Source organism: Tinamus guttatus, unplaced genomic scaffold (genome assembly GCF_059628265.1).
Source record: "Tinamus guttatus ecotype Peru unplaced genomic scaffold, ASM5962826v1 Tinamus_guttatus_pri_ptg000403l, whole genome shotgun sequence".
In the NCBI taxonomy this organism is placed as follows: domain Eukaryota; kingdom Metazoa; phylum Chordata; class Aves; order Tinamiformes; family Tinamidae; genus Tinamus; species Tinamus guttatus.
Window position 1 is genome coordinate 658,725 of NW_028288937.1, and position 27,262 is coordinate 685,986.

General features: G+C 57.9%; 1 protein-coding gene across 1 annotated transcript; it reads left to right on the forward strand.

Annotated features, from left to right (window-relative positions):
- PTK7 (protein tyrosine kinase 7 (inactive)) lies at positions 1–25,538 on the forward strand. Its single transcript, XM_088531272.1, has 20 exons — positions 1–31; positions 13,871–14,164; positions 15,620–15,722; positions 16,162–16,352; positions 16,910–17,057; positions 18,045–18,175; positions 18,440–18,706; positions 18,887–19,020; positions 19,384–19,519; positions 19,616–19,735; positions 19,900–20,049; positions 20,308–20,458; positions 20,663–20,790; positions 21,036–21,239; positions 23,371–23,526; positions 23,741–23,973; positions 24,490–24,570; positions 24,654–24,805; positions 24,883–25,061; positions 25,235–25,538. The coding sequence occupies exons 1-20, from the start codon at positions 1–3 to the stop codon at positions 25,393–25,395; spliced, it is 3,150 nt and encodes a 1,049-aa protein (XP_088387398.1). The 3' UTR covers positions 25,396–25,538.
- The last annotated feature ends 1,724 nt before the right edge of the window (positions 25,539–27,262 follow it).

Here is a 27,262-nt window from a genome sequence, read left to right on the forward strand (position 1 = left end):
ATGGCGGCGCTCGGGGCGCTCCTGCTCCTCGGTGAGTGCGGGACGGGCTTTCCGCGGCTGCCCCGCGCCCTCCCCTCCTCCCCTCGTTTTTACCCAAATCCCTGTTTTTCAAACGAAATTCCGCGCGGCGGGAGGGAGGCGGCGGCCGCTCTCCGCCCGCAGCCCCGGCCCCAGGTGAGCGGAGTCGGGGGCGGGAAGGCGGCGGCCGGCGGCGCCGCTCCCGCTGCAGCCGCGAGCATCCCCGCGCGGGCTCGTCCCGTCCCGTCCCGTCCCGTCCCGTCCCGTCCCCCCTTTCCTTGTTTTTCCCCGTGCGCCGGCAGAATCCAGAGCCGGGCAGATAAAAGGCAGCGGAGGCGCCTGGCTGGCGGCGGGGGGTCCCCGTGCTGCCCCTCGCGCGTCCGGAGCCTGGCGCACGCTTGGAAGTCACGGGCGTCGCGTCCCGAGCGTGGACGCCGCGCTGGGAACCGGCGCTGTCGTGGCGGGATGCCGGGAAAGTCGCTTCCAAAGGGGCAGCGCGAGCTCGGCCTGCTCGGTGGTCGTGAGGGACCCCCCTGCTCAGCCGCAGGGGCCGCTTGGGGACGAGGCCGGGGCTGCGACCTCAGCCCCGTTCGGGGGGCTCCTCGTTGCCACGTAGGAGTTGCCGGAGCGCCTTGTGGCCGCGCCGCGGGCTCCCGGGCGGCCGTTCCAGCGGCGCTTTGCAGCCATGGATGACACTGCAGTGGGTGCGACGTGGGCCGCCCTCCGCCGGAGCGTGCGGTCGAAGCGCTGGTGGAGGAAGTATTTGCTGAATCGACTCTTCTTCAAAGCCAAGAAAACCCCAGGCTCTGGTTTTGTTTCTGAAAGGGCCTCCGCGGCCAGTGTCAAACTGTGCGTGCCTGAGCTTCCCCCGGAGCAGCGCTCCGGAGCAAGGCCCTCCCTAAAGGAGCAGGGATATTGCATGGAGGATATACCCCTATTGGATGGGAACCGGGAGTTTCTCTTGGTTTTTGAGGCTCTGAAATAAATCTCCAGAGCTGCAACTTGAGTGACTTTTGCTCTCCGAGCTGCAGCTAACATCTGTTTCCCAGCAGCTTGGAGTTCTCATCAGCCAGGAAAATCACTGGGATCATCTATCTGCGCAAGCGTTCCCATGGTGGCTGAAGGGCTGTGCTACTTGGTGCGTTTCTGGGCCATTTGGGGGCAAAGCGGTCACAAGTCAGCCCCGTCCTTATGTCCCAAACCTTGGGGTCCTCTTTGGAGTGGGTCCACCATCTCCTGGGCCACTGAAGACTGGCACTGGGGTATGGAGACGTCATGTTCACCCTTCTTTAAGGATGGGCTCCGGTGTCTTCATTGTTGTGAAACAAGAGCATCTGCTAAAGGCAGATGGGTAGATGTTTAGACCTTGATGAGCAGCTGTGTTTAGTTGTGTCTCTTGCCAATCAGAACATGAATCCTCCCCATCCAACAAAACCCTCCTAAGGCACCAGGCAGGTGAGGGCCATGCATTACTTGGGTGAGCGTGTCTCACTTTCTTCCTTTGACTAAAGGCTGGGCCATGTTGACCCACCAGGGGGGCAGATGGTCCTTTGTGGAAAGGCCGTGGAGCCCAAGAGGAAGGATGGGAAAAAGGCAGGAAGGGAGACTAGAGAGAAGAGCCTGGCTTTCGGGCAGGAACGCCTGGGCCGGTTTGGGTGTGAGTGATGAGACTCTTCAGACAGTCTCGAGATCCCAAGGCCTCAGCACAGGTATTTACTAGGAGAACTTTACACTAATATTTTTCTTCCCTTCCTTGCAATTCATCTGCTATTTGAGCTGCAAAGATCAAAGCTGTCTTCTAGCAAGTACACGTGGGCCTAAGTAAATAACCGGACCTACACCTCTCTCCAGTGAATAAACACTCTTTCCTCTCTGAACGTTTTCAAGCATAGTTCTCGGTTCTGGAATGCAAAATATTTCACGTTAGCAGTGGGTGTTTTCCACCGCTTTCGAGATTTGGTAAGTGGGAACAAATGCTCATTTAGCAGCGGACGCTTTCAGGTACAAGCCTGCTCTTTGTGAGCGCCGCCGCGCCGCGGCGTTCGCGGGCTCCCCCGGGAGCCGAGGACGTGCCATTGTCCCGCCGCAGAGCGACGGGCTAGGCCGGCCCGCACGAGTGCCGGCGGTGGGCTCGGAGGAGGCCGACGGGATGCCCGAGACACGCGAGCGCCGACCCTTCGCAAGGGTGGAGGTTTGTGCTCTGGGAGAGGTCTCAGGCTGCAGGGTTTCCGGCCCTTTGCGTAGCTGCCTGCAGGAAGAGGGTCTTTTCCCTGAGCCGTGCCACGGCGTGGGGGTTTGCAGGGCTCTTTCTGACCTCCCCGTGAGCTCCTGGCTGCCCAGGTACGTTGTGCGTCTCACCTTTGAGGTGTGTGGTCAGAGGGAGCGTGAGCAAGGTGGGTCACCCTGGCATGGCCTCTTTAGGAGCTGTGCGCTCACTTCCGAATGCCAAAGCTGCTGTTTAGGAAAGCAAGCAGAGATCCTTCTAATTGGGTGGTTTAACCTGGAACCTGCTGGGATGGTGGCTGAGCTGGTGAGGTCTCAGCTCTCCGTTCATCTCTGCCCACTCTTGCCTGCTGCCTGGGCCAGCAGATCCCAGCATCACTTAGCTTGGGTGCTGTACGAGGGAGCAGTGTCCTACCATCACTCGGGCCCCACACAGCCTCAGGCTTGTGTTGTGACAGGAGCTGTTGCAATTTCTGTCCGGCTCCCACCAGACTGTTCCTTCGTACCTGCAGATTGTCCCTGATTCCCTGCCAGCTCCGCTCGCTTTGCTGTGCGATAGCGGGACCGGGACAAATCTGAGCTGCTGCGGTGGGTTAAGGTCTCCATGTCAGGTTGTTCCTCCCTTCTGGGGAAATCGTTGGCAGCCCCGAGCTGTTGGCGGGCACTTACCTGTATCTCCTTTTAATCCACATGGCCCTCTCCGAGTAGCTGGGGAAGATCCTCAAACCAAACACAAGTGGTCTTTGTTTCGAAGCATCAATTTGTGTTGGCAGCCCGGCCTGCAGCGCATGTGCTTTTCATTGACTGCTGCTCCAGCTCCGGCCCTCACTCCGTGTGCCAGCTATTTTTTTTTTTTAATTTAATGCAAAAATGTTTTTCCTGAGCTTAAAAGGCCAGAGCCGTACAGTATTCCTAGTCTTAAACTAAGCCTAGCTTTTTTCCAGGGCAGCATTTCTGTCTGCGCACGGAGTGGAGCGCTCCCCTTCCCTCGGAAGGGTAACTGATCCGTGCTCTCCCAGCAAGGGGAAGGGTCAGAGGAGACTCCGGAGCGGCTCGCGAGTGTCTGAGAGCCGGGTCTGCTCCTCCGCGATGCGGAGCGCGGGCCGGGCCTCGCCGAGCCTGCTCGACTCGGAGCATGTCGGGAATGTTGGAGGGTTGGTGCTTTCACTGTTCTCCGTATGCTTTTACTGCCCGGGGCTGCTCCTTTGATTCGCTCTGCTTTCTAAAATCCATCTCTCTCTACACTGCTTTTGGCCCTCTGCGAAGTTGTTCTACAAGGACTCGTCTCAAAAACTTGTTTAAATCCTTCAGAAGTGTTAGGTGATGTCCCAGCAGCGCCCGGGCTGCTGCCTCAAGCATTCCTGTTGATAGCAAGCAAATGGATGCTGAGGTGCCCAGGCATCCCAAGGAGCAGGAAAGACCAATCCTAGCTAGTTTTCCTTAGGAAGAGTCCGTGCGGGGCTTGCCAGGGCAAAATGCCCACATGTACCTGTGAACTCCCTGTCCCCTTGCACCAGGGGGTCGCTGGTGGCCTGGCAGATTGAGGACTGGTTTGAATGGAGCAGAGTTCTGGCATTTGGGGCCTGGGATGTGCACAGGCTTCCTCAGGGTGTCTCGGGCATCTGGCTCAAGTGAGAGAAGTTTGCAGAGGGTCTCCCAAGGGTAACAGCTTCACAGCTGCATCTCTCCTGTGCCGATGCTGCGGGACGAGGTATATCCTGCTGTTGGGATTCCTGGGTCTGGCTCTTAGCAATATTATTGAGTGGCCATAAAGGCTTTCCTCGTTAGGGTTGCACATTGGCCTCTTTGGGAACACAAAGAAGCCCTTTGACTGCACAACACACAGCGACTTTCCAAATGGCTAAAGGCAGGACATGCTCTGGCTTGCAAGTGCCTGTGTTGCTGTCAGCACGGCGTGCGGCTCTGGTCTGGGCCCAGGTGCCCGGGGAGGAAGGAAAGGCTCTGTTCCTGGTGTGTTTTCCCCAACAAGGATGAGGTAAGAGATGATAAAAGCCACTGACCCCACTGGGTGCTGTGTGGGGAGCAGTGTCTGTGTCTGGCTCTCCTGTGCCACTTGCGGATGCGGGAAACAATCCGTGCTGCGGTGCAGGGATCCTTTGGGTACCTCTGCGGGTCCCTGGGAGAGGGACCCATTGCAAAAGCCTCTGGATTGCCCAAGGCCCATGGGCCAGCAGTGTGTCCCTGTGGCCAGGAAGGCCAGCGGTCTCCTGCGCTGCGTTAGGAGGAGCATTGGCAGCAGGTCGAGGGAGGTGATCCTGCCCTGGTGAGTGCTGTATCCAGTGCTGGGCTCCTCAGGACAAGAGGGATCTGGAGCTACTGGAGAGAGCCTAGGAGTGCTGTGGAGCAGGTAGCTGAGGTGCCTCTGGGAGGCCGCGGAGACTTGGGGAATGCAACTTCTTTCACTCATCTGTGGAAAAATCAAAACCAAGCCACACATCCTGGAGCAGGGCCAGCACGAGGACACGGATGCGGGTGCACGTCAGCGTCGCGGTGGCTCCCTCACGCCGTGACCGTGTCCCTACCCTGCTGTGGGTAGCAGTCCGCTGCGTACCTAGTCCAAGCGCCCGTGCACACCTCGGCACAGCGCGCGGGAGCTGGCTGCAGGCGTCCCTTCCCGGGGCTTTTTGTGCTTCGCTGGCTCTGCGGGATGTCCCAGCGCTCTTCCCACTAGCGGATCCACGACCGTCTGCCGAGAATCTGTGATTCCGTAGTCGCTTTCTCCCTGCATGTGCTCGGCTGTGCTGCTGCCCCAGGAAGAAGCGCTCACTTCTCAAGGAGACTTGGTTAGTACGAGTTTCTATTTCTGCCAGTCCATTCTAACTGGACTGTGCTTTAATTTGTCGCTTGGCATTAGCCCTGGCTGGAGCGAGTGTCTTTCGTAGTCATCGATTGGTAATAGCACTCCAGAGTGCCCTGCTTGCATATTCTTCCCACTGATGCCTTCTCCCTGTTTTTAGAGGAGAGGTAATGGAGCACTGCTGCACAGCAAAGCTGCCTTTTAATTAATATTGCATGAGCAAAGGAAATATTAGCTTCTCTGCCCGCATTCCTATTTTTTGTGGCTTTTAATATAGATGCATAAGGAGCTGTAATGAAAATAAACAAGGCTTTTCCTGCCCTGCCCGAACCCCCTGCATACCGAGAAGGGGCAGTGAAACAGGGCTGGGCTGCAGCTTCCCAGTGACAGAGAGGGAAGGAGCAAGGCAAAAGGTGCAGCCGTGTAGGGAGCAGTTTGGGAGAGCTCCAGGTTTTGCTTTTTAGCCAGGAGCAGGTCACGGTGACACATGGTCCCATCCGCATAGACGAGCATCCCTGAAACGCTTGCAAAGGATGGTGCTGAGCTAGCAGAGAGTCTCTGGGAAGCAAGTTCCCTGTACAGCCAGGACTATTTGGGATGCTTTCCAGCTGCTCTGCTTGTCCCCACTGCTGCTAGATGCACAGGGTGATGATTTTTTTTGCTTGCAGGGCCACTAGGAAAAGCCAGGGTGTGATGTGTTTGGGAACGTCTTTCTTGGAAGCCTCTTCCCTTGGGAGCAAACAGGTCCAACCTGCAGCAGCCCGGGTGGTGAAGCAGGATGCTCCAGCAGCTGGCTCGCCCCAGGCTGGACCCCTGCCACGGCCGGGGCGCCAGGCTGCGGCTCTGGCCTTGCTCCGTGGGGAGGGAGACTGCAGGATTTCCCCCGTGCACACAGGGACATTCAGCTCGATCTGCCCGTGGCCCCTTCTGGACATTGGCTGTTGGTGGCCTGTTCCTGCTGTCCAGAGAGCTTGGCCAGCTGGATCTTCCTGACGAGCCTTAAGAGGCAGATGACTCGGGGAACCTGAGCTGTAAATATCCTTCTGTGATTTGGATTAAGATTCAAAATATTTATTTCAGCACAGGGCTGGGGAGATAAATCACCTCTCCATCTGCTTCCCTGTGCATAGGAGCTTCCCAAGGGCATCTGTGCCCGGATTCATGGTTCCTTGTGGCCCTTGTGGGGCTGGAGGCAACCTCATGGGTGGCCTGTGAGGTCCCTGTAACCCAGCATCTGCCAGCAGAGCTGGGAAGGTGCTGGGCAGGGGTGCTGGGGTTGGGAGCTCGTGTTGGCACCTCCTCTGCAGGGAGCTGCTGCTGCTGCTGCCCCTGCTCTTCCCGCTCACGGTCCTGGGCCGGCTCCCGGGACCGGCGCTGGCTGCTGGTGGGGCCGAGGCCAGTTGTTCTGGTTCGGCAGCCCCGGCTTGAGGAGCCACTGGCAGTTCCTGGTCTCTGTCCTCGTTCCCACTGCGCTGGAGGAGGGTACGGAGGTGTTGGGGGACAGCGGGGCTCCCAACGTGCCGACACCACCAGTGCCCCCGCTCACGGAGAGGGGCTGCCCAGCACAGTGGCCAGTATCTCTGCTGTGTTGTTGGAGGCTGATCTGTAAAATAACCCATGGCCAATTAGGCCTCCCTGCCCCACAGTGGCAATTAACATTCCCAGGTGGTGCAGCATCCCGAGCAGACGAGAGCACTGTGAATAAATGAGTTTAATTAGGAGGTTTCCGGCTAACGCTTCGCTGTCTCCCCAGCTCAGGCCTATGGTGGGGGTATTGGCTGATTGCTGCTCTGGGTCATGCCCAGGGCTTTGTCCCCGTCCTCCTCTGTGGAGGGATTTCCCTGGACTTGGAGGTGTCCCCTGGCTGTATTCGCAGTGGAAAGCGGGGTCCCCGCCAGCAAGCTCAATGCGGGGGTGGCCTGGCCGTCCTGGCATCCCCAAACCCTCCTGTCCCCACACTGCGACTCTGCCTGGGCTGACCTGGGTTGTTTCTGCTGCAGCGCGTGTTCCCTGTCCGCTCCCGTGACTGCGCTGCGGCCTCAGCCCCCCGTGGGCTTTGCTCTGGTTCCTGGCAGCCACTGCACAGAGATTTGGTGTCCCCGCTGCCCCGCGCCGCAGCGGGCAGGGGCAGCCAGGGAGGGTCGTAGCGTCTCCGCGTGCTCCGCGGGAGGCTGAGAGCGGCTGAGAGCCACGGCCTTTCCCCCTCCTTTCCCCCAGAATCTTGTTTTGGAGGGCTACATTGGCTTCTCAGCAGTCACTGAGAAAACTGGTAGCAAACTGGTGTTTAAAAGCCCCCAGAGGCTGTTGCAGAGAGGTGCCCTATGGCTTCCGTCCCTTGGCAGTGACTTGCAGCTGAGATGCTTCTGAGCTTGTGTCTGCTCTGCTGGAGCACCCAGTGTCTCGGGCTGTTGGGGCCTGGTGCGCGTGTGATCTTGCCCCCATAGCCGGGCCTGAAGGTGACTCAAATGGGGACCAACCTTGTGATTCCCCCCGGGGACCTGGGCTGAGCAGCCGAGTGCTGTGGGCTGAGCAGATGCCTCTGGGATGGCGATGCCTCAGGGTCTGCTTTTATCCAGGTCTCCTTCTCCTCTGCCACCTCTCCCACCTGGAAGCGTTGTCTGTCTGGATGCTTCCCTTGGAAACGTTTTGCATCCAGCAAGTTGCGCTGAGGAAGAGAATTACTTATTTTTTTCTCCCCCTGGGCGCAGAGCAAGGTTTTGTTTCTGCTTTGACTAGCGCTGGCCGCGACGCCGTTTGAAAAGGCCAACGCCATGAGCGCCCAAAGAGCTTCCAGATGTTGGGCTGCCGGCGCAGCCCGGACCTGCTGCGCGCAGAGCTCCTCGCCTGCCCCAAACTGTTTCCATCTGGCCCAGCGGGAGCGAGCGCTTTATTGCGCCTCTGCGAGGCCTTCTCAGCTGGGACCCCTCGCGTAGAGGAATGCGCTGGCTGGAAAGCATTCGGAGATGCAAATCTCCGTGGGCGTTTGGCTCGGCCGCCGCTTCCGTAGCGTCTGCGAAGCGGCGGGAGAGGCTGCGCGCGCAGCGGGCGCGCTCGCGGTGCTGGCGACTCACCCCCCGGGCAGGGAGGGGGTTGCTCCCTTCTTGCTTTTTCCTTTTTCTCTATGGTTTCGGCCGGCGCGAGCGAGCGTGCTGGCCCTGGGCTCGCGAAGCGTTACCTTGCACGAGAGGCAAAGCTGACCTGGGTGGCGTTCCCTCTTCCAGCGTGCCAAAAGTCCCCATTTATAGGAGCACTTTTGTAGCGAGCTGTGCCAGGAAACACATGGCCCGTGCAGGCTGTGAATGGGAGGTCTGTGCAGGTTCCCTGGGAGCCTGATGAGGACACTCGCCCATGCCCCTCGCTCCTGGCTGCGTGCTTGAGCAATGTTCATGAGTGGGTGGGACAGGAGTGCCCCACAACCCTGCAGAAAGGAGCTGTAACTGCACCTCGCTGCCATCCCCTGTTGCGCCCCTTTGGGCCCTGGGACCCTGTGCGTGAGCTCCTTGGTCCCCCGTGCCGAGATTTTGGTGCCATCTCGCTTTGTTGGGACTCAGCAGTGAGCTGCACCAGGTGCCACAACGTGTTTGCTTGGTGGAGAGCAGTGAGAGAGTCACGTAATCCCTATGGGCCTGGGGCCAGGCCTCGACTGTTCGAGTGCCCTGGGGAGCTGTCGAACCCTTGCCGGTGCCTTCCTGGCCCCACTTCTGTTGCGAGAAGAGACGGGCCTTCCACCTCTCCCACAGCCTTGTTCCTGGTCTCCTCTCCTTGGGAAAGCACTCTGCATGGGTGCTACAAGCTGCTCGTGGCCGCTTGGGTGCTGCAAAGGGGACCTGGAAGTTTAGGGAGCTGCAGAGGAGCTTGGTCTCCACATGGGTGCTGCAGGCCTCTGGCTGGAAGATGAGAAGTGGAGGAGGACAAAAACCATTTGGGCACGGGCTCGAGATGGGTTTGGCTGTTTTGCTGCCCCGAGTGCTGCAGCTGAGCTGCAGCTCCTCCGATCACTTGCTGTTTCGGGCACAGGGCGCCTGGCCAAGCCCAAGCTGCCTTTGCTGTGTTGTCCCTGGAAATGAGCGCACGGAGCAGCAAGGCAGCTGGCTGCAGAGCAGCACTGAGCCACGAGCTCCGGCAGCCCCCTCAAGGGCTTGCCAAGCCCGCGAGCCCTAAGCTCTCAGAAAGTTCTCTCCCAGTGGCTCTTCACGTGCCTCTGATTCCTCGTTCGCTTGCGGGCGGCTCGCGGACAGCCTTGCATCTGCTGCTGCTGCTCAAGAGATCGGTAATCTCTGCTCTCCTGGGTAAAAAAGGAAACGGATCCTTTCCTCTTCCCTTGCTCTCGGCAGCCCTCTCGGCAGCTGCGGGAGAGGCAGCCCCGGTCGCCCTTGGGGCCTGGAGCTGCAGCCAGGACCTGGAGCCCTGCAGCAGCCAGAGGCTTCTCTGTCCAGGCTGCCTTCCCCAGGGATGTCTTTGGACAAGCAACATGGGAAGGGAGACCTGGGTGCCTGCAGGTTACAGTGTCACTGCTGTCAGAGCCCTGATGTCAGCACGGTCTGACCTGCGGGCTCCTGCTCTTGTCTGTCCCCTCTCTGCAGACATTTTGCCCTATGCATGGGGGAGTTACACCCGCAGGGCCATGGGCCACTTGGCTTTATGGCCTCGTTACATGAGGCCCTTAACTTCCATCAGCTGCCTCCACAGGAGCCTTTTGTATTTCAGTGAGGCATCTCTTGAGTGAACTCCCCTGGATGTTCTCAAGCGCGCTGGGTTCGTCTGATCATGCTGAAACTTTTCAGAGAAGCTTTCAGCAGCTACAGTTGCAATGAATTTGGGCCGGGAACATAGAATCACTATGGCTGGAAAAGACAACTGAGTCAACACCATGCCTGTTAAACCGTGTCCCTAGGTGCCTCATCTACAGGTTTCTTGAACACTTCCAGGTACGGTGGCTCCACCACTTCCCTGGGCAGCCTGTTCCAATGCTTGACTACTCTTTCCATGTAGAAATTTTTCCTAATATCTAATCTGAACCTCCTCTGGTGCAACTTGAGGCCATTTTCTCTTGCATATGGGTAGTTATTCTGGAGAAGAGATCGACCCCTGACTGACCACAACCTGCTAGAGAGCGATAAGGTCTCCCCTGAGCCTCCTCTTCTCCACAGTAAATAACCTCAGCTCCCTCAGCCCTCCTCGTAAGATCTGTGCTCCAGCCCCTTCACCAGCCTCGTTGCCCTTCTTTGGACACGCTCCAGCACCTCAATGTCTGTCTTGTAGTGAGGGGCCCAAATCTGAATGCAGGATTCGAGGTGCAGCCTCACCAGCACGGAGCACAGGGGAACCATCACTGCCCTGGTCCTGCTGGCCACACTGTTGCTGATACTCACCGGGAGGCTGTTGGCCTTCTTGGCTACCTGGGCACACTGCTGGCTCACGCTCAGCCGGCTGTCCACCAACACCCCCAGATCCTTTTCTGCTGTGCAGCTCTCCAGCCGCTCTGCCCCAAGCCTGTAGCACTGCATGGGGTTGTTGTGATCCAAGTGCAGGACCTTGTTGAACTTGGCCTTGTTGAACCTCATACATTTGGTCTCAGCCCATCAATCCAGCCTGTTCAGATCCCTCTGCAGAGCCTTCCTACCCTCAAGAAGATCAACTCTTCCTCCCAGCTTGGTGTCATCTGCAAATTTGCCAAGGGTTCACTCAATCCCCTCATCCAGATCATCGATAAAGACATTAAAGAGACGGTCCCCAACACTGACCCCTGGGGAATAGCACTTGTGACCAGTCACCAGCTGGATTTAACTCCATTCCCCACCACTCTCTGGGCCTGGCCATCCAGCCAGCTTTTCACCCAGCAAAGGGTACCCCTGCCTAAGCCACGAGCTGCCAGCTTCTCTGGGAGAAGGCAGTGGGAGACCGTGTTAAAGGCCTGACTGAAGTCTAAGCAGACCACATCCACAGCCTTTCCCTCATCCACTGTGACCCTCATCCCTGCTCGTAGAAGGAGATGAGGTTGGTCAGGCAGGACGTGCCTTTCGTGAACCCGTGTTGGTTGGGCCTGATCGCGTGCCGAGGTTATTTATTTGTTTACTTATTTATTTATTCCCAGCTAGGGGAGGTTTGTGTCGCACACGTGCAGAGCGCCGGTGCTTGCTGGTGTGCGCGCTCAGCAGAGCTGCTTCACGCCGGCCGGGCCGGACCAGCCGTGTCACTAGGAGTGAAGCTTGGTGGCAGGGATGAGCATAGCCGACCTCCCATCCCTGCACAGTGTTCTGAAGTCAGCGGTGTCTGCTGCCTCCATGCAGGTTTTCCCCCGAGGTCTGGTGTAACCACATGCTCCTTGGGTGATATCTGTCTCCAGTCAGCTTTTGCAGCCAGGCTCCTTGACTTTTACAGGAAAATGGAGTTTCTCCTCTGGCTCCAAATACTTGGTCTTAATGTTGTGGTTTTAAAGCACTGCATGGAGCTGGCTCCAACACCTGACTGCTGCTCTCTTCTGCCCTCAAATGCCTGGACCACATCCAGCTGCTACAGGTCTTGCCCCCTTCCTAACACACCATCAGATCTGATGGTGATGGGAGTGGTGGTTTCCAGCACAGGCAGCTGATGTGTCTGTGGCACCCTGCATGCCCAAAGCACATGTTTCTGGTTCTTATTCCACTTTGGCACGTTCTTGCCCTGGTTTTCCTTGGCTTTTCCGATCACGAGAATTTTCATTGCTGGAATTTCCCTTGGGCTCACCTGTGTCCATGTCCTTGGGATGGAGGATGAAGGTATAAAGAGCTCCTGCTGTTTCAAACAAGCGCGCTGGAGCCCGGTGTTTCCTGCCACCCTGTGAAGTCCCTGCATGCCTCAGGGAGTTTGTGGCAAGCCTCGGCTGTGTCCCCGCGCCTCGGAGCGGCGACCGCCTCCTCCTGGATGTGGTGGTCTGTGGGTGGTGGCACTGCCAGCGCTTGTAGCACACCGGCACCAAGCGCCTGTGAGCAAGTAGTGCTGCCCTTCACTCCCAAGAGAGAAGCAGCAATATTTTACTGAGGTCAGATAGTGACTCCACAGAGTTCAGTCATGAATAGGCGATGATTTAACGAGGTTTGATGGCCAGGTTCACCCAGTCATTGACTGTGTGGAGGACAGGGTGAGCTGAAAGTGTCAGGGGGACCCTCCTGTTGAGTCACACGGTTGTGAGGGGACCCTCTTGCCTTCCGAACTCCTCCCGAGAGGAGCCTGGGTGCAGCTGGATCCCATCCTAGTCCTCGACTTGGTCAGTGGTTCACATCTAAAGATTTAGATGCACCACAGGCATGACCAACAGGTCATGACGTTTTTGGGGTGCCAAGGCGCTGAGAGGACAGTCGATCCGTGCTGCTCCCAGGCTTTCCTGGTGCGTGCTGCCTTCTTGTGCGGGTTTTGCACCACGTGTGTACAGACCTCAGTACCCTGAAGCATCTCTCTGGAGATGGACCGGGTGGGTGCCTGGGGCTCCGTGTGGCGTGCTGTAGCCGATCCCATTCCGCTTTGCTCTTGGTGGCCATCTCAGCTGCCTGTTTTGTCCTGAGTCCAGCTCAGGACACCCCAGGGCCATTGTGCTGTTGAACCTGGGACCTTGTATTTGTGCATGAGCCGGCAGTCGCTGCCCTTCCAGTGCTCTTGGTGGGATGGATGGGATGTGCTGGGAGCTGAATGGGTGTGTGAACATGGAAGAGCGTGTGTTCCCACCGGCCGTGTTGCCTTGGGATGCACGTGCTGCTCAAGGGGGTTATCAGGCAACTATTGTGGACTGATGGGCAGCTCGTACCTCTTTGAGGGGTGCTGGTGGTGGGAACCTTGTTGGGCTTGATGATCCTGGGAGCACAGGGAGCTGGGTCCGTGAGGAGCCGGAGGCTGCAGCGGGGACAGCCCCCGGGTACCTTTCATGCATGCTGGGATCAGTGGCACAACTGGAAGTCGATGTTGAAAAGCCAGGCTGCAAGGAATGCCATGTCCTGGATTCTGGTGTGTTATCTTACACTGTCTGTCCCTGTGAGCCCCCAGTTTCTTGCTGTTTGTTTCCCAGAGGCTGCCTTGGGATGCCTGAAAATGGGAATTGCAACCCACAGTCCGCACTGATGCTGGGATGTCTGCGAGTGGCTGCGGCGCAGACAGGCTTTGCTTGGCTCTTGTGCTGCTTTCCAGAGGTTTTCCAGCATGGAAAGGGCTCCCGAGGCTTTCTGAAATGCAGTGATACAGAGGTCTGCTCACAGCATCTCCTTTGCAACAGGACTGCTACTTTGCAGTTGGAGAGGTGCTTTTGAACTGGGACGTTTTACCAGGCTTTTGCATGAGGACTGAGCCCCTGGAAAGGAGCTTCTCTGGGAGCTGGGTTGGATCTCGCTCGTGTAACTTGTCCAGACAATCCCTTCCCGAAGCCCCTCTCCTTGCGGCGGTGGGAGTGCACGGTTTCTCCTGCTTTCTTGCTCGCCGCCGTGATATATTGTCTCAGAGATGCTTGACATCTGCCTGCCTTGGCCCCTTTCCCCAGGAAAGCGCAGCGCCGGGAACAGGATCCGGGAGAGATGCGTGTGTGCGGAATTGCCCTTTGTCTGCTTCCCCCTCTGCTGCCAGCTGGTAACCAGAGCCGGGCGCCTGCGCGGCCGGCCAGGCGGCAGCTGCATTTGGGAACGCGCTTGCGGAGCGCCGCAGCGGCCGTGCTGGGAAATGCCTCGCGCGGCACCGGCTGCTCTGCTGGGGGCCGCCCTGCTCCGGTGACAGCAGTTGTCACCTTGCAAGTGGCGTGGGGTCACCTACCCTCCTCTCGCCGTGTCTAAGCTGCTCTACTCTTCCCTGCAGCGGTGGGCACCCAGGCGAGGATCCTTTTCACCAAGGAGCCGTATTCCCAGGACGCCCTGCACGGCCGCAGCGCCATCCTCCGCTGCGAGGTGGCTGAGCCGGCAAATGTGGCCTTCGAGTGGCTGCAGAATGGGCTGCCCATCCAGGACACAGAGCAGCGCTTCAAAGAAGGCAGCAACCTCCAATTCATTGCCATCGACCGGCACCGGGACGCAGGGGACTTCCAGTGCGTGGCAAGGAATGTGCTCACCGGGGAGGAAGTCCGCACGGCCAACGCATCCTTCAATATCAAGTGTGAGTTTGGGGTGAGGGCTGCCAAGAGCAGGCTGTTGCTGTGGGTTTGCCAAGGGGGTGGTGGCCAGTTAAAGACGGGGTAGCAAGGACTACGGGAGGCATTTGCAGCTCCCACATCCATTGTGCTCTCTAGGGCCTTATTATGTGCCGGTGTCCTGGAGGCTGTCAGATTGAAAACTGACTGAATGGCAGAGCTCCATGATCAGTGGCAAAAATCAGGCTGGAAGCCAGTAATTAGCAGGGTGGCCCCCAGGGGCCAATACTGACTCCAGTCCTGCTCCACTTATTCCACCGTGACCTGGATGAAGGGACATAGCGCACCCTCAGAAAGTTTGCTGATGATACAGCACAGGGACCAGTGGGTGGCTGATATTCCAGAGGCTGAGCTGCCAGTCACAGGGACCTGGTCAGGCTAGAGAGATGGGCAGAGAGGAACCTCATGAAGTTCAGCAGAGGCAAGTGCCAGATCCTGCACCTAGGGATAATTATTCCCATGAACCAGTCCAGGCTGGGAGCAACCTGCTGGAAAGCAGCTCTGCAGAGAAAATGCTGGGAGACCTTGTGGACAAGTTCAGCACGAGCCAGCAGTAAGTGTCCTTGTGGCAAAGGAGACCAGTGGTATGCTGGGCTACATTAGGAAGAGCATTGCCAGGTAGAAGGACACGATCCTTGCTCTCTACTCAGCCCTGGTGACGCCACCTCTGCAGTGCCGTGTCCAGCTCTGGGCTCCCCAATACAAGAGGGACCTGGAGCAAGTCCAGCAAACAGATTCTAAGGTGATGAAGGGGCTGTACCATCTCTCATATGAGGAAAAGCTGAGTGAGCCGGGTCTGTTCAGACTGGAGAAGGCTGAGGAGGGGTCTTATCAATGCGTATAAGTCTCTGAAGGGAGAATGCAAAAAAGATAAAAAAGTATCTGTAAGTATCTGGAGGGAGACTGTAAAGAGTGCAGAGTATTTGCAGTGGTGTCCTGAACACGTGCTTGGGGTTATTCCTCCCTAGGCATAGTACCTGTGCTTCTTATTATTGAACCTCCTGAGGTTCTTCTCTACCCGTCTCTCCAGCCTCATCAGGTCCCTCTGAACAGCAGCACAGCCCTCAGGGGTATCAGCTGCTCCTCCGAATTTTGCATCTTCAGTAACCTTGCTGAGGGTGCGCCCTGACCCTTCCTCCAGGTCATCCAGGTGAAGATGTTAGACAGTATTGGACCCATATATGTGAAGATTTTGCCACGCTAAGTATGTTCTCAGCATTCCAGACCTCTTTAGAGCACAGCTCATCCCTTGAGGAGCAGCCATGCAGGGCAGGGTGGGTGTCCCTTTGCTCTGTGCCATGGGCTGGTGCTGGTTGCGGGGCTTGCATGTCTCTGAGCTATCCTGTTCCTGTGCTGCCTGCTCTGGATGTGACCAGGCTGTACGGAGAGCGAGCCATGGTGATCTTCCTTTGACCCCGCAGGGCTGGAGACGGGCAGCGTGCTGCTGAGACAGCCGGCCAGCGCAGCCGAGATCCAGCCCTCCTCCACGGTGGTGCTGCGGTGTCACATCGACGGCCACCCACGGTAAGGGTTGCCTCCTGAGGAGCGGGTCTCGCCAGGGCTCCCCTGCGCCTTTGCTGCGCGCTCTTCCCCCTCTTCTTTCTCTCTCTCTCTCCTTCTCTTTCCTATGAGGACGCAGTAAAGTCTAGGGAAGGCGAAAGGCAGGATTGAGACTGTGGCTGAGCACCTGGGGAGAAGGCAAACGGCTTCCTTGGAGCCGCGTAGCAAGGAGCACAGTAAGGACGGGCTCTCGCAGGCCGGTCGCTGAGCTGCTTCGTGTGCTGCGGTCACTCTCCGTTGCTTTCCGATCATGTGCCATCTCCTTGGCTGCATGTCTCATGGCTTTGTGTGCGTACCGGGGACGCAGAGCCAGGGAAAGGGGCCATCTCCGGGTTGTGTCCTCTGAACACATGATCCCTGGTGAGCCCTGCGGCCCAGTCACTCTCTTGCATCCCTTTTGTAGCCCCACGTGGCAGTGGTTCCGGGACGGCACCCCCATCTCCGATGACCATGACACCTATGCCATCAGCAACAAGGAGCGGACGCTGACCCTCCACAGCGCCAACCCCAATGACAACGGGCTCTACTACTGCTGTGCCCGCAGCGCCATTGGGTTCATATGCAGCCGCGACAACTTCACGCTTAATATCATTGGTGAGTGGCTCCTGGTCTGCGTTTTGACTGATTTACTACCCAACTGAGAGCCTCCCCTTTGCTACTGTGGGCTATGTCAGGCTGGTGCAACTTCCTGCTTGAGAAACCTTGCTGGAGACAGGTGAGACTCACTGCTTCGGTTCAAATTTGCTCCTGTCTATCAGTGTTAATTTGTCTCCGCATCCTTCTGGAGCTGGTTTGTGTTGTTGTCTTTGGGTCCTCGCTCCTTTAACTAGGTTTGGACCCTGGAGGCTGTAGATGCCTCCAGGTAACGTAGTTTGGGTAATACCGTTGTTGCTGTGATGCCTTGTAGGGTGAGACACCTTGCTGGCCTTTGGAGGCAAGTCCTGGGCTGCCGCTGGAGGGGGATCGTTGGCCTTAGGGCAGTATCCAGGCCTGGACAAAGGGATTTGTGGCCAGGTGGCAGGATTGGACCTGTTTGCCATGAGCCCAGGGGATCCCTGGAAGGGGATGGGTGTCCTTGCAAGGCACTCCAGCTCCTCTTTGCTTTTCCCCCTGCTAATCTCCTCACACTGCTGCATTCTCCACCATTGCAGATGAGAGCTTCCCCCAGCCAGTGATCATCCCACAGGACCTCATTGTGACCAAGAATGAAGAAGCCATGTTTGACTGCCAATTTACGGCTGTGCCTCCTCCCACACAAGAGTGGCTCTTTGAAGACACCCCTATCACCAACAAGTCCAGGTAGTGGCCCTGGTAGTGTGGGAGGAGAAGCAACGGCCCTGAAGTGACAGAGAGAGGTCAAAGACTCACCCAAGTGCAGGCTTTCTCAGCTCAACTGGCATGGAGAGAGCAAGGCCTTGGTGCTTGTATGTGGCTTTCATCTGTGCACAACTTGGAAAATGGACTCTTCTCTAATAACGTGAAGGGCTATCGGACCTGCACGTGATGATCCCCAGAGCTGGGCACGTCTCCCGGCCTCCGATGTCTGCATGTGATGATCTGTGGAGGCAGGGACATCTCCCCAGTGGGTAGCCCTGCATACTCACTAGGGCAATTCCCAGAGTCAGACACCTCCCAACTCCAGATGCCCAGACGTGGTGATCCCCAGGGCCAGGGACACCTCCCAGCCTCAGATACCCAGCCAGCAATCCCTGAGCCTTTGACTGTTTTGCAGCTCCAGATGCCTGCCCATGGTGATCTCTGGAGCTAGAGACAGTTCCCAGCCCTAGGTGTCCATGCCCCCAAGGTGATTCCCGCAGCCAGGGACATCTTGCACCCCAGGTTGCCCACATGTTGTTATCCACACAGCTAGGGATGTCTCTTAGATGGGTGGGCAGGGTGACTGCCAGTGACAAGATGTCACCAAGACAGACTGTGCAAGTTTAGTGGTGCCATCTGGGCTCGAGGTGACCAATGGCCTGGCAGCTCCTGGGCGCCACCTTGTGCCCTCTTTCCCTTGTGTTGGCTCTTGGAGCTGGCCCATTTTGGGGTGTATCTTTCCAGAAAAGCCCGCTCTGCTCCAGGGAAGACACTTCTCTTAGCTTATCTTCTCCACAGAGCATGCATCCCATCATCTCCTTGTCCCCACATGCTACTCCCCACCCCAGGCTTGGCACAAAGGTCTCCCCACTCACTCCATGGGCTTGTACAGGACATTGCAGGGCTGCAGCTCTGTCGCACGTCCTGCCAAGGTGCCCAACCGAGCCCTGTCTCTCCCTGCATGCCCAGGACCATCATATTTGCCAATGGCTCACTGCTGATCCCCCAGGTGAGAGCTCGCAGCACTGGGGTCTACAAGTGTGTTGGCCGTGGGCAGAGGGGGAAACCATCTGTCCTGGAGGCGACTCTACGGCTGGCAGGTGAGGCCCTGGGGCTAGCAGTAGGGTGGGCAGTGGGTCTTGGGCTTGCACAGTCGCTTTGCCCCCCTTAAGGCAGAGGGTTGGTACAGAGAAAAACAGTTGGTCTGTCTGTGGAGTGGCTCATTCTTTCTGCCTGGATGAAGTTGCAAAGATACTTGTGCATGCCCTTCCTTGACTGGTGTCTCCTTTGGGGACGGAGATACCAGGGTGGGCAGCCACATGCTCCTGCCCTCTTTGAGCCCCACTGTTTGTTGCTCCTCTCAGAGATTGAAGACATGGCGCCCTTCTCCCCGAAGGTGTTCACGGCCAACCAAGAGCATCGTGTGGCCTGCGTGGCCCCCTGGGGCGTACCCCCACCTCAGGTCTGGTGGGAACGGGACCAGAAGCAGGTTCCCACCACTGGCAGAGTGTACCAAGAGGCGGAGCAGCTCGTCTTCACTAGTATCACTGAGACGGATGCAGGGACCTACACATGCCATGCTGCCAACAAGGCTGGAGAGAAGAAACAGGAGCTGAGCATCACCGTGGCCAGTAGGCAGCTTTTGGAGAAGGGCTGGGAGCAGGGCAAGGGGCTGGAGAGGGAGTTGGAGTGGTCCATTGAGGGCCAGTGTGTTACCTCCCGGGTGCCTGGAGGCACCAGGCCGGGCCATGTCGGTGCTGGCTGGAGGGGTGGCAAGTGGCCCCATGTAACACCCTCTTCCCTGTGCCCAGCGGTGCCCAAGTGGGTGGAGATGCCCAAGGACAGCCAGCTGGAGGAGAGCAAGCCGGGATACCTGCACTGCCTCAGCAAGGCCTCCCTGAAACCCACTGTCACCTGGTACCGCAACGGCGTCTCCATCTCTGAGGTGAGGTGGTGGGATGAGTCCCCGTTGCTCCTGGGCACTTCTTCAAGCAGCTGTTTGGCTCCCTCTTCCGCCCCCACTGCTATTTCTCACCCTGCTCTTGGGCCTGGCATCATCCCATTATCTGTGCCTTGGCTGTCCTTCTGGCACTGTCCCCGTCCTTCTGGCACGGTCCCCATCCTCCTGCTTTTTGGGTCACCCGGTGCTTTTTGGGGAGGAAAGAAGTGGAGCAGCCTGCATTAGCTCTCCAAGTAGCTCTTGGCTGTGCCCCTGTGGGACATGGCAAAGCAAAGCCTGAGAGAGGCATCGATGAGCCCAGGGCAGGTGACAATGGTGTTTCTACCCCCCTCCCTCCTTTTGGGGTAGGACTCACGCTTTGAGATCTCCGAGAACGGGACGCTGCGCATCAACAACGTGGAGGTGTACGATGGGACAATGTACAAGTGCGTGAGCAGCACACCGGCGGGCAGCATCGAGGGATATGCACGGGTGCACGTGCTAGGTATGCTGCTGGGGGCTGTCTCGTCTGGCAGGGGACAGGGTGTAATGTCCCCAGGTTTGGTGCCAGGAGGCCTCATGGCACCTGTGTCTCTTGCAGAGAAGCTGAAGTTTACCCCTCCACCCCAGCCACTGCAGTGCATGGAGTTCGATAAGGAAGTTACAGTGAGCTGCTCAGCTACTGGCCGTGAAAAGCCCACTATCCAGTGGACTAAAACAGGTGAAGGAGACTCAGATGGGACATGTCCATCTCCAGCGTGGGTCACCAGAGCTTTGCCTGCCTCTGGCAGGGGTGAAACAGCAGTACTATGGCAGCTGGGGAGCTGGCACACAGCTTAGCGCCACATGCATGACTGCTGCATCCCTCTTCTTGCCGCCCTGTAGATGGGAGCAGCCTGCCGTCCCACGTCAGCCACAACGCTGGAATCTTGTCCTTCCACAAGGTGAGCCGGAGCGACTCTGGGAACTACACGTGCATCGCCTCCAACAGCCCTCAGGGCGAGATCCGAGCCACCGTGCAGCTCGTGGTAGCAGGTGAGGGCTCAGGGCAGGCGGATAGGGTTGGCTGCTCTGCTGCCCTGGCAGCTGGGACGTCTGGGTGGAACATCAGCGTGGAGGGAGAGAGAGGTGTCTGTCCTGACACCCGGCCCTGCCCCATGGCATGGAATATCCAGTTTGTCGGTGCCTTTGCATGTTGCCCAAGGGGCCGTGCGCATGTGCTGGTGCTGGCCCCGCTCCCCTGTGTGGGCTCAGTGCCGTCCCGTGGGCTCATGCTGACCTCTCTGCCTTCAGTTTACGTCACCTTCAAGCTAGAGCCGGAGCCCACGACGGTGTACCAGGGGCACACAGCCATGTTCCAGTGCCAGGCAGAGGGTGACCCCATGCCGCATATCCAATGGAAAGGGAAGGACAAGATTTTGGACCCTGGCAAGCTCTTGCCCAGGTATGCAGCTTGTGTCCCAAAGCACAAGTGGGTTCACGCTGCGCTGCAGCGCTCCTTGGGCCCACCCATCTTGGCCCAAGAGCCGCAGCACTAAGGTGCAGCCTGCGGTTGGGGGAGGATGTAAACCCAGGGTGGTGGGGCTGCAGGGGTCCCAAGCTTGTGTCTGCCCTCTCACGCTTGCAAAGGGCTTTGTGTGGTTGGCAGGATTCAGATCATGCCCAACGGCTCCCTGGTCATTTACGATGTCACCACCGAGGACTCGGGAAAATACACGTGCATTGCTGGCAACAGCTGCAACATCAAGCATCGTGAGGCCTTCCTCTACGTCGTAGGTAAGGGAGGTGCTCACGTCGGCATGCAGCCTTCTCGGCATCCCGGGTATCTCTGCTGTTGGCCCAGGCATGGTGCCATCCATCCCTGTTGGGATGCAGTCCTGGATGTCGTGGGTCATACCTGTATGGATGGACCAGGCGGCCAGCACAGCAGCGGGGATTTTCCTTCCCTGATGGCAAATTCCTGATGGTTTTGGCCATCACTGCACACCCTGAGGGGTTTGGTGCCCTCTGTTCCCCCCCAGACAAGCCAACGATGGAGGACGACGAGGGACCTGGCAGCCACACGCCCTACAAGATGATCCAGACCATCGGGCTTTCGGTGGGGGCAGCCGTTGCCTACATCATCATCGTGCTGGGACTGATGTTTTACTGCAAGAAGCGGAGGAAAGCAAAGCGGCTGAAGAAGCACCCGGAGGGTGAAGAGCCCGAAATGGAGTGTCTGAACGGTAAGATCGGAGCCTTACCTGTTGGTGGTCCCTGATCCAGAGGCGGGGGCCAGCAGAGAGCTTCTGGGGGCAGGAGGCACCTTCTTATCCCACCTCAGGCCTTTTGCTCTTGGTTTTGACCTCTCTTGGGTGAGAAATGGCCAGAGAAAGCATACCCAGCAAGCTGGTGTAAAACCTGTGTACCAACCCCTGCCCTGACAGTCCCTGTGTGCCAAGACAGGAATATTGCTCCTGCCTTCCAGCACTGATGTGTGGTGTCATGAGCCTTTTGCCAAGGGAAGGGCAATGTCCCTATTGCAGTGTAATGAAATAACCGCACTCTGCCAGCTCTTCCAAACCAGGTAGACTTCACTGAGTGGCCTGGACTCTGCTGTGAACTTGCCCTTTTATCTCAGAAACCCATATGAGCGTTGAACGCCTACAGCATCCTCCCCCAAGCAGTTTCACAGCAGCAGGTTGCCTAAAGAGATGTCATCTCTTTCTCTTTGCATTTCGGGCTTCCTTTCTAGCATCATTTTTCAAATGACAAGAGACAACTTTTCCATTTTTCTGATCATTCTGGTACATGTCTGGTTGCCTCATCGTCTTTCTGAGATGGGGAGGCCCGCCCAAGACTTGGAGGTAGTTTTGCAGAGTGACATGGCCACGCTGTGTCCTGTGCCACTGTTTCAGCCCCCTGTCCCCAAAGCCAGCAGGCAGGCATGGACTGAGCACGTTGCTGCAGAGGTTGCTTTCTCTGCGTGTTGTGTTACATCTCTGGCTGCATCTCCTGGCACTCACTGTCCCTCTGCAGCTGGTCATGGTTGCTCTGTGCCATTGCTCCCAGCGAAGCTGGTTGCTTTCACAAACACGTGCCAGCAGCACCCTTTCTATGTGAGCAGTGTGTTGTGTTCGTCCCCTTTGAGCAGGTGGGCTGCTGGTTTTGCTGAGATCCCGCAAAGGCACTTCAGGCAATTTGATCAGCCTCAGTTCTGTCCCCGTTGTCCACCAGCTCATGTCAGCACACCCAAGAGATCCATTAAGGGTCCTAATATCATTGACTGTCTCATCTAAGCTCTGTGAAACACAGTGAAGTCCGTGTTCAGTTTGCCCATTCCTGGTGCCACCCCTCAGCAGCGCAGTGCTCGCTCTGCAGCCTCTGCTGTTTTCTTGGCACAGTTGCAGTGGTCTTCTCGTGTTTTCTCTTGGCTTCAAGTTTGTAGTCTTGAGATGCCATCTATCATGACTGCAGACAGTGTCAGGTCAAACACATTTAAGTGCCAGGCTGCTCATAATTAGCACGAAAAGAGTGACCAGTGGAAGTAGCATCAAGCCCTGATTTATAGGGTAGGTGGTGGTTTTCACCATGACCTTCTGCAAATACTACTCCAGCACACGAGCAAGGACAGTTGCCTATAGCCAAGGCTCTTTAAGTCATTGCATCTCAATCTTTCTGATTCTAAGCCTGCCCGTCATGGTGCCTGCCACCATGGCCAGACCCACTGAGGATGTGCCAGAGGGCTGATACGCAGCTCTACAGTATCCCTTGCCAGAAATCGTGGGCTTTGTAATTCCTGTTGGAATGATAGCCTGCTGGATGGAGTCTTAATTTGGTGATCAAACCTTTCTGCACAGGCAACTTTCCTCAGTGCTGGCTGCTGAAGTAGCTGAAACGGAGGGTGTTCTGTACTGCAGGGTGTTGCTGCACATGTGTCAGCCACCTTTGCTCCGTGCTTTGGCTGGCCTTGCCTTCCAACTTCTGCCTTCTGCTCATGGAAAGCAGCACTTCCTAGTACTTGATCTGTCCTAAGCAGTAAGTCCTAAGCACTCAAATCTGAGGTTAGTTCGCTACACAGAAATCTTCTCAGTGCCATCCAGCTGTAAGACCCAAGGTGCTCTGCTTTCTTCAGGCAGCAACTTTTAGTCCTGGTCACTGAATTCTGTGTGTATCGGGGACATTTCTTGTGGCATTCGCAAGCAGAGAGCTTGGACAGTGTGGAGGGCACCACCTTTCCTGGGACTGCAGGAGAGGCTGGGTTGCTTGAAGCTTGGACACCATGTGGAGCATCAGCCCTGGCTGGCTGCTCTCTGAAAGGGACAGATCCCCAGCACAGCTGCTGGAATGCCGTAGCCGCGTGTGCTTGCCTTGCAGGCGGTGCTTTCCTGCAGAACGGGCAGGCAGCAGATGAGATCCAAGAAGAAGTGGCCTTGACCAACCTGGGGAGCAGCTCCGGAGCCAGCAAGCGGCACAGCACTACAGACAAGATGCACTTCCCGCGCTCCAACCTGCAGACAATCACTACCCTTGGTATGCCAGCTCCTTCTGCCCCCCTTCCCTCCCCACCACGTTCTGGCCAGCAAAACATCCCTGCAGCTGAAACCCCAGCACATCCTAGTTGGAATACGGGACCTGCTGCAGGACAGAGGGCCCCAGAGCCGCTGGCTTTGCCGGGGCTCAGGCTGCTCTGCCATGTGCTCCCCTGACACGTGCTGTCCTCGCGTGTCCTGCCCTCTGCCCACAGGCAGGGGGGAGTTCGGCGAGGTCTTCTTGGCCAAGGCAAAGGGTGTGGAGGATGGTGAAGATGAGGTGCTGGTGCTGGTGAAGAGCCTGCAGACCAGGGATGAGCAGCTGCAGCTGGACTTTCGGCGTGAGGCCGAGATGTTCGGCAAGCTGAACCACACCAACGTGGTGCGGCTGCTGGGGCTGTGCCGCGAGGCAGAGCCACACTACATGGTGCTGGAGTACGTGGACCTGGTAAGGGCCCGGCCCGGGACAGCCCTAGTTGGGAGGGTGGGTTGGATGGCCCATGCTGTGGGCCAGGCTGGCAGCACAGGACAAGCAAGGTCTGGAGAGGCCAGGCTGAGCTTACTGCTGCTTCCCACATACAGAGGAGTTTTGTGGGGAAAGAGCATCTCTCGCAGGACCCAGGGTGCATTTCTTCCTCTTCCCTGTCCTCCTTAACACTGGCTGCTTTCTGGGACTCAGCTACAAAGTTAACGCTATGGGATTCCATGCCACACTATTGCTGTGAATGCTTAAATCTCCTGGGGAAGGCCTGGAGTTTATTGTAAAGAAATTCATGTGGGGTGTGAAGAACCTCATCAGCCCCTGATCTTAGCTCTTTGAGGTGCACACACAAGATACTGCATGACCTGAAGATGGGGAGCAGGAATTGCAATCAAGGGCTGTGGCCTCCAATGAAGGGGTCTGCAGCGCTCCTTGGGGTACTCCTGTCGCTGAGCACAGCGGGGAATCGCTGTCTCTCCTCAGGGGGACCTGAAGCAGTTCCTGAGGATCTCCAAAAGCAAAGATGAGTCTCTGAAGCCGCAGCCCCTCAGCACCAAGCACAAGGTGAGGGTGTTGCTGTGGCAATGCTGCGGGGCTGGGAAACGAGAGGAGGGCAGCCAGTGCCAACATCTCTCTGGCGGGGGCAGGTGTCTCTCTGTACGCAGGTAGCCCTGGGTATGGAGCATCTCTCCAACGGCAGGTTCGTGCACCGCGACTTGGCAGCGCGGAACTGCCTGGTCAGCGCACAGCGGCAGGTCAAGGTCTCAGCCCTGAGCCTCAGCAAGGATGTTTATAACAGGTCGGTTGGGAGCCGGGCGCGGGGGCAAGGCTGGACGGGAGGGCGCCGATCTCACTGCCTGCCTGTCCTGCCCACAGCGAGTATTACCACTTCCGCCAGGCCTGGATCCCGCTGCGCTGGATGCCGCCGGAGGCTGTGCTGGAGGACGAGTTCTCCACCAAGTCGGATGTGTGGTCCTTCGGGGTGCTGATGTGGGAAGTCTTCATGAATGGGGACATGCCCTACAGCCCACTGGCAGACGATGAGGTCCTGGCAGGTGTGTGAGGCGCCTTGGGCCTTCCCCATTGTCCTTTTTTTTCAGGGGAGAGGGGCTGGCCTGGGCCCTGTCCCGCCTTATTCCACAATGCCAGTTCAGCTGGGGAGGTCCCCGTGTGGAGATCCTGTGGAGGGTGTCGTGCCTCTTCTCAAGCGCCCTTCGCTTTCCTCCAGGTCTGCAGTCAGGCAAGACGAAGCTGCCGCAACCCGAGGGCTGCCCCCCGCGCCTGGCCAAGCTGATGCAGCGGTGCTGGGCCCCCAGCCCCAAGGATCGGCCCTCCTTTGGCGAGCTCGCCACCACCCTCGGGGACAACTTGGCCGACAGCAAGGCCTGAGCGGCCCGGCCCTCGCTGGGGAAGGAGGCGAGGGAGCGGGCAGGGGTGCGGGGCGCTCCCAGCCCCCCCAGCTGAGCAACGACCCCCCGCGCCGGGAGCAGCTCGGCGCCAGCAGCGGCTGAACTCGAAGCACAAGCCCATGCGCCCCCGTCCCTCTCCCCCCCAGCTCCCGCTGCCAGCACCCGGCACCTCTCATTCTCTGCCCGCCTGGTCCCGAGCCCCTGGGCTGCCGCCGTGGGGCTCCCCCGGGCCCAGCACGGGCCGGCCTCTGGCAGCTGCCCCCTCCGTCCCCGCTCGCCGTGCACGGTAGCCATCGGCCCCCTCCGGCCAGCCCTTTGCCTGTCTGTGCCAGGCATGCCCGTGTCCCTGTGGGGGCACGGGCCCGTCCCTGGGACCACAAAGTGCCTGGCCTATGAAGGAGACATCTGCCACCCTTCCCATCACCCCGTGCCTTTGTTTTTTGTATGACCCCCACCCGCCCCGGGGGCAGAGCCCCCCTGTCCTCTCCCGTCCCCATGTGCTGGCTCCTCCTCCGCACTGTAGTATTTCTGTTACTGGAATGCAGCCTAGATTGGGGTTAGTTTGTTTGCTTGAGCGGAGGGTACTGCAGCCAAGAACGGTTGGGTTTTTGTTGGGTTTTTACATGCTGCTCTCAATAAAAAAAAAAACTTTTTTTATTATTTTTTCTTTTCTTTTGGGTTTTTTTGTACGATGACACTCTTAGCTGCCTCCTTTCCTCCACATGGGTCCTGGGCAGGACTGGTCACGGCCGCATTTGGCGCTCTGGCCTTTTCCCGTGGCTACTGGTGGTTGCCGAGGCTGGGAGAGCCCCAGCACGAGCCCAGGGCTGGCTGAGCTGCAGCACAGCCTGGCTGCCTGGCCATCTCCATGGGGCTGTGATGGAGCGGAGCATGTGGGAGGAGGACTCTGAACCAAGGCTGGCTGTGACCCGAGGGGCCCAAGTTGCATAAGGGAAAGGGGCAGTGGGTCCTAGGGACTGTGCTTGCCCCCAGAGAGCGATGAAAGCCTGGGCCAGTCTCAGAGAGGCTGTGGGATCTCTGCTCTTGGAGACACCCCCCACGCGTGGCTGGCCCAGCAACCTCATGTAGTTAGCTGTGGCTGGAGCAGGGATAGACCAAACCTGCCCAGGAGCCCGTTCCCACCTCTGCCTCCCCTGGTGCTACCCTGTCTGCCCTTGTGCCTTGTGGTTCTGCTTCTTGGGAGCAAAGGCAACACGGCCACAGAGGGTGAATCCCACGGGAGGCATCAGATCTGCGGGCTGCAGGGAAGCCCTGAAGCAGGGAGGGCACCAGCGCTAAGGTGAACCCCTGGCCTCTGGGGTGGAGAGATTCGGCACTGGTGGGAGCACGTATTCTTGCGAGTGATGTCATGAAAAAAATATGCTGTGTCCTTGGGGACAGCACACGTGTTGGGCAAACTAATTGGAAACAGCTGTCTGAGCAAAGGCAGGCCTAGCTACGTGGGGAACAGGAAACCAGCGCACCCCATTCGCAGCCCTCTAGGAGACAGGGACACAGTTGCAGGGGGATGGGGTGGTGGGAAATGCAACCGTTTCAGATGAAACTGAAGCACTGACGCCTTCAAAAATAAGGAGGAAGGGTGGCAGCCAGGGTGGCATTTGCAGCACCCAGGGCCAAGAAGAGCAGCACGGCAGGAGCAGGAAACAAGCCCACTGATGGGCCCACCAAAACACAGGGCCCAAATGAGCATTTAAGGAGAAGCGCAAGATTTAACATGGGTAGCCCTCAATGATGTCTCTTGCCACAGTTATCCTTCAGGTGCTTTCATGCTTTGGGCACCCATAGCACCTGGGGCAATGCATAGATGTACCATAAAGCAGGAAGAA

Coding starts and splice junctions, on each gene's coding strand:
- PTK7 (XM_088531272.1), top strand. CDS start 1: ATGGCGGCGCTCGGGGCGCTCCTGCTCCTCG. Junction 32..13,870: donor CGGGGCGCTCCTGCTCCTCG/GTGAGTGCGGGA, acceptor TCTTCCCTGCAG/CGGTGGGCACCCAGGCGAGG. Junction 15,723..16,161: donor CACATCGACGGCCACCCACG/GTAAGGGTTGCC, acceptor TCCCTTTTGTAG/CCCCACGTGGCAGTGGTTCC.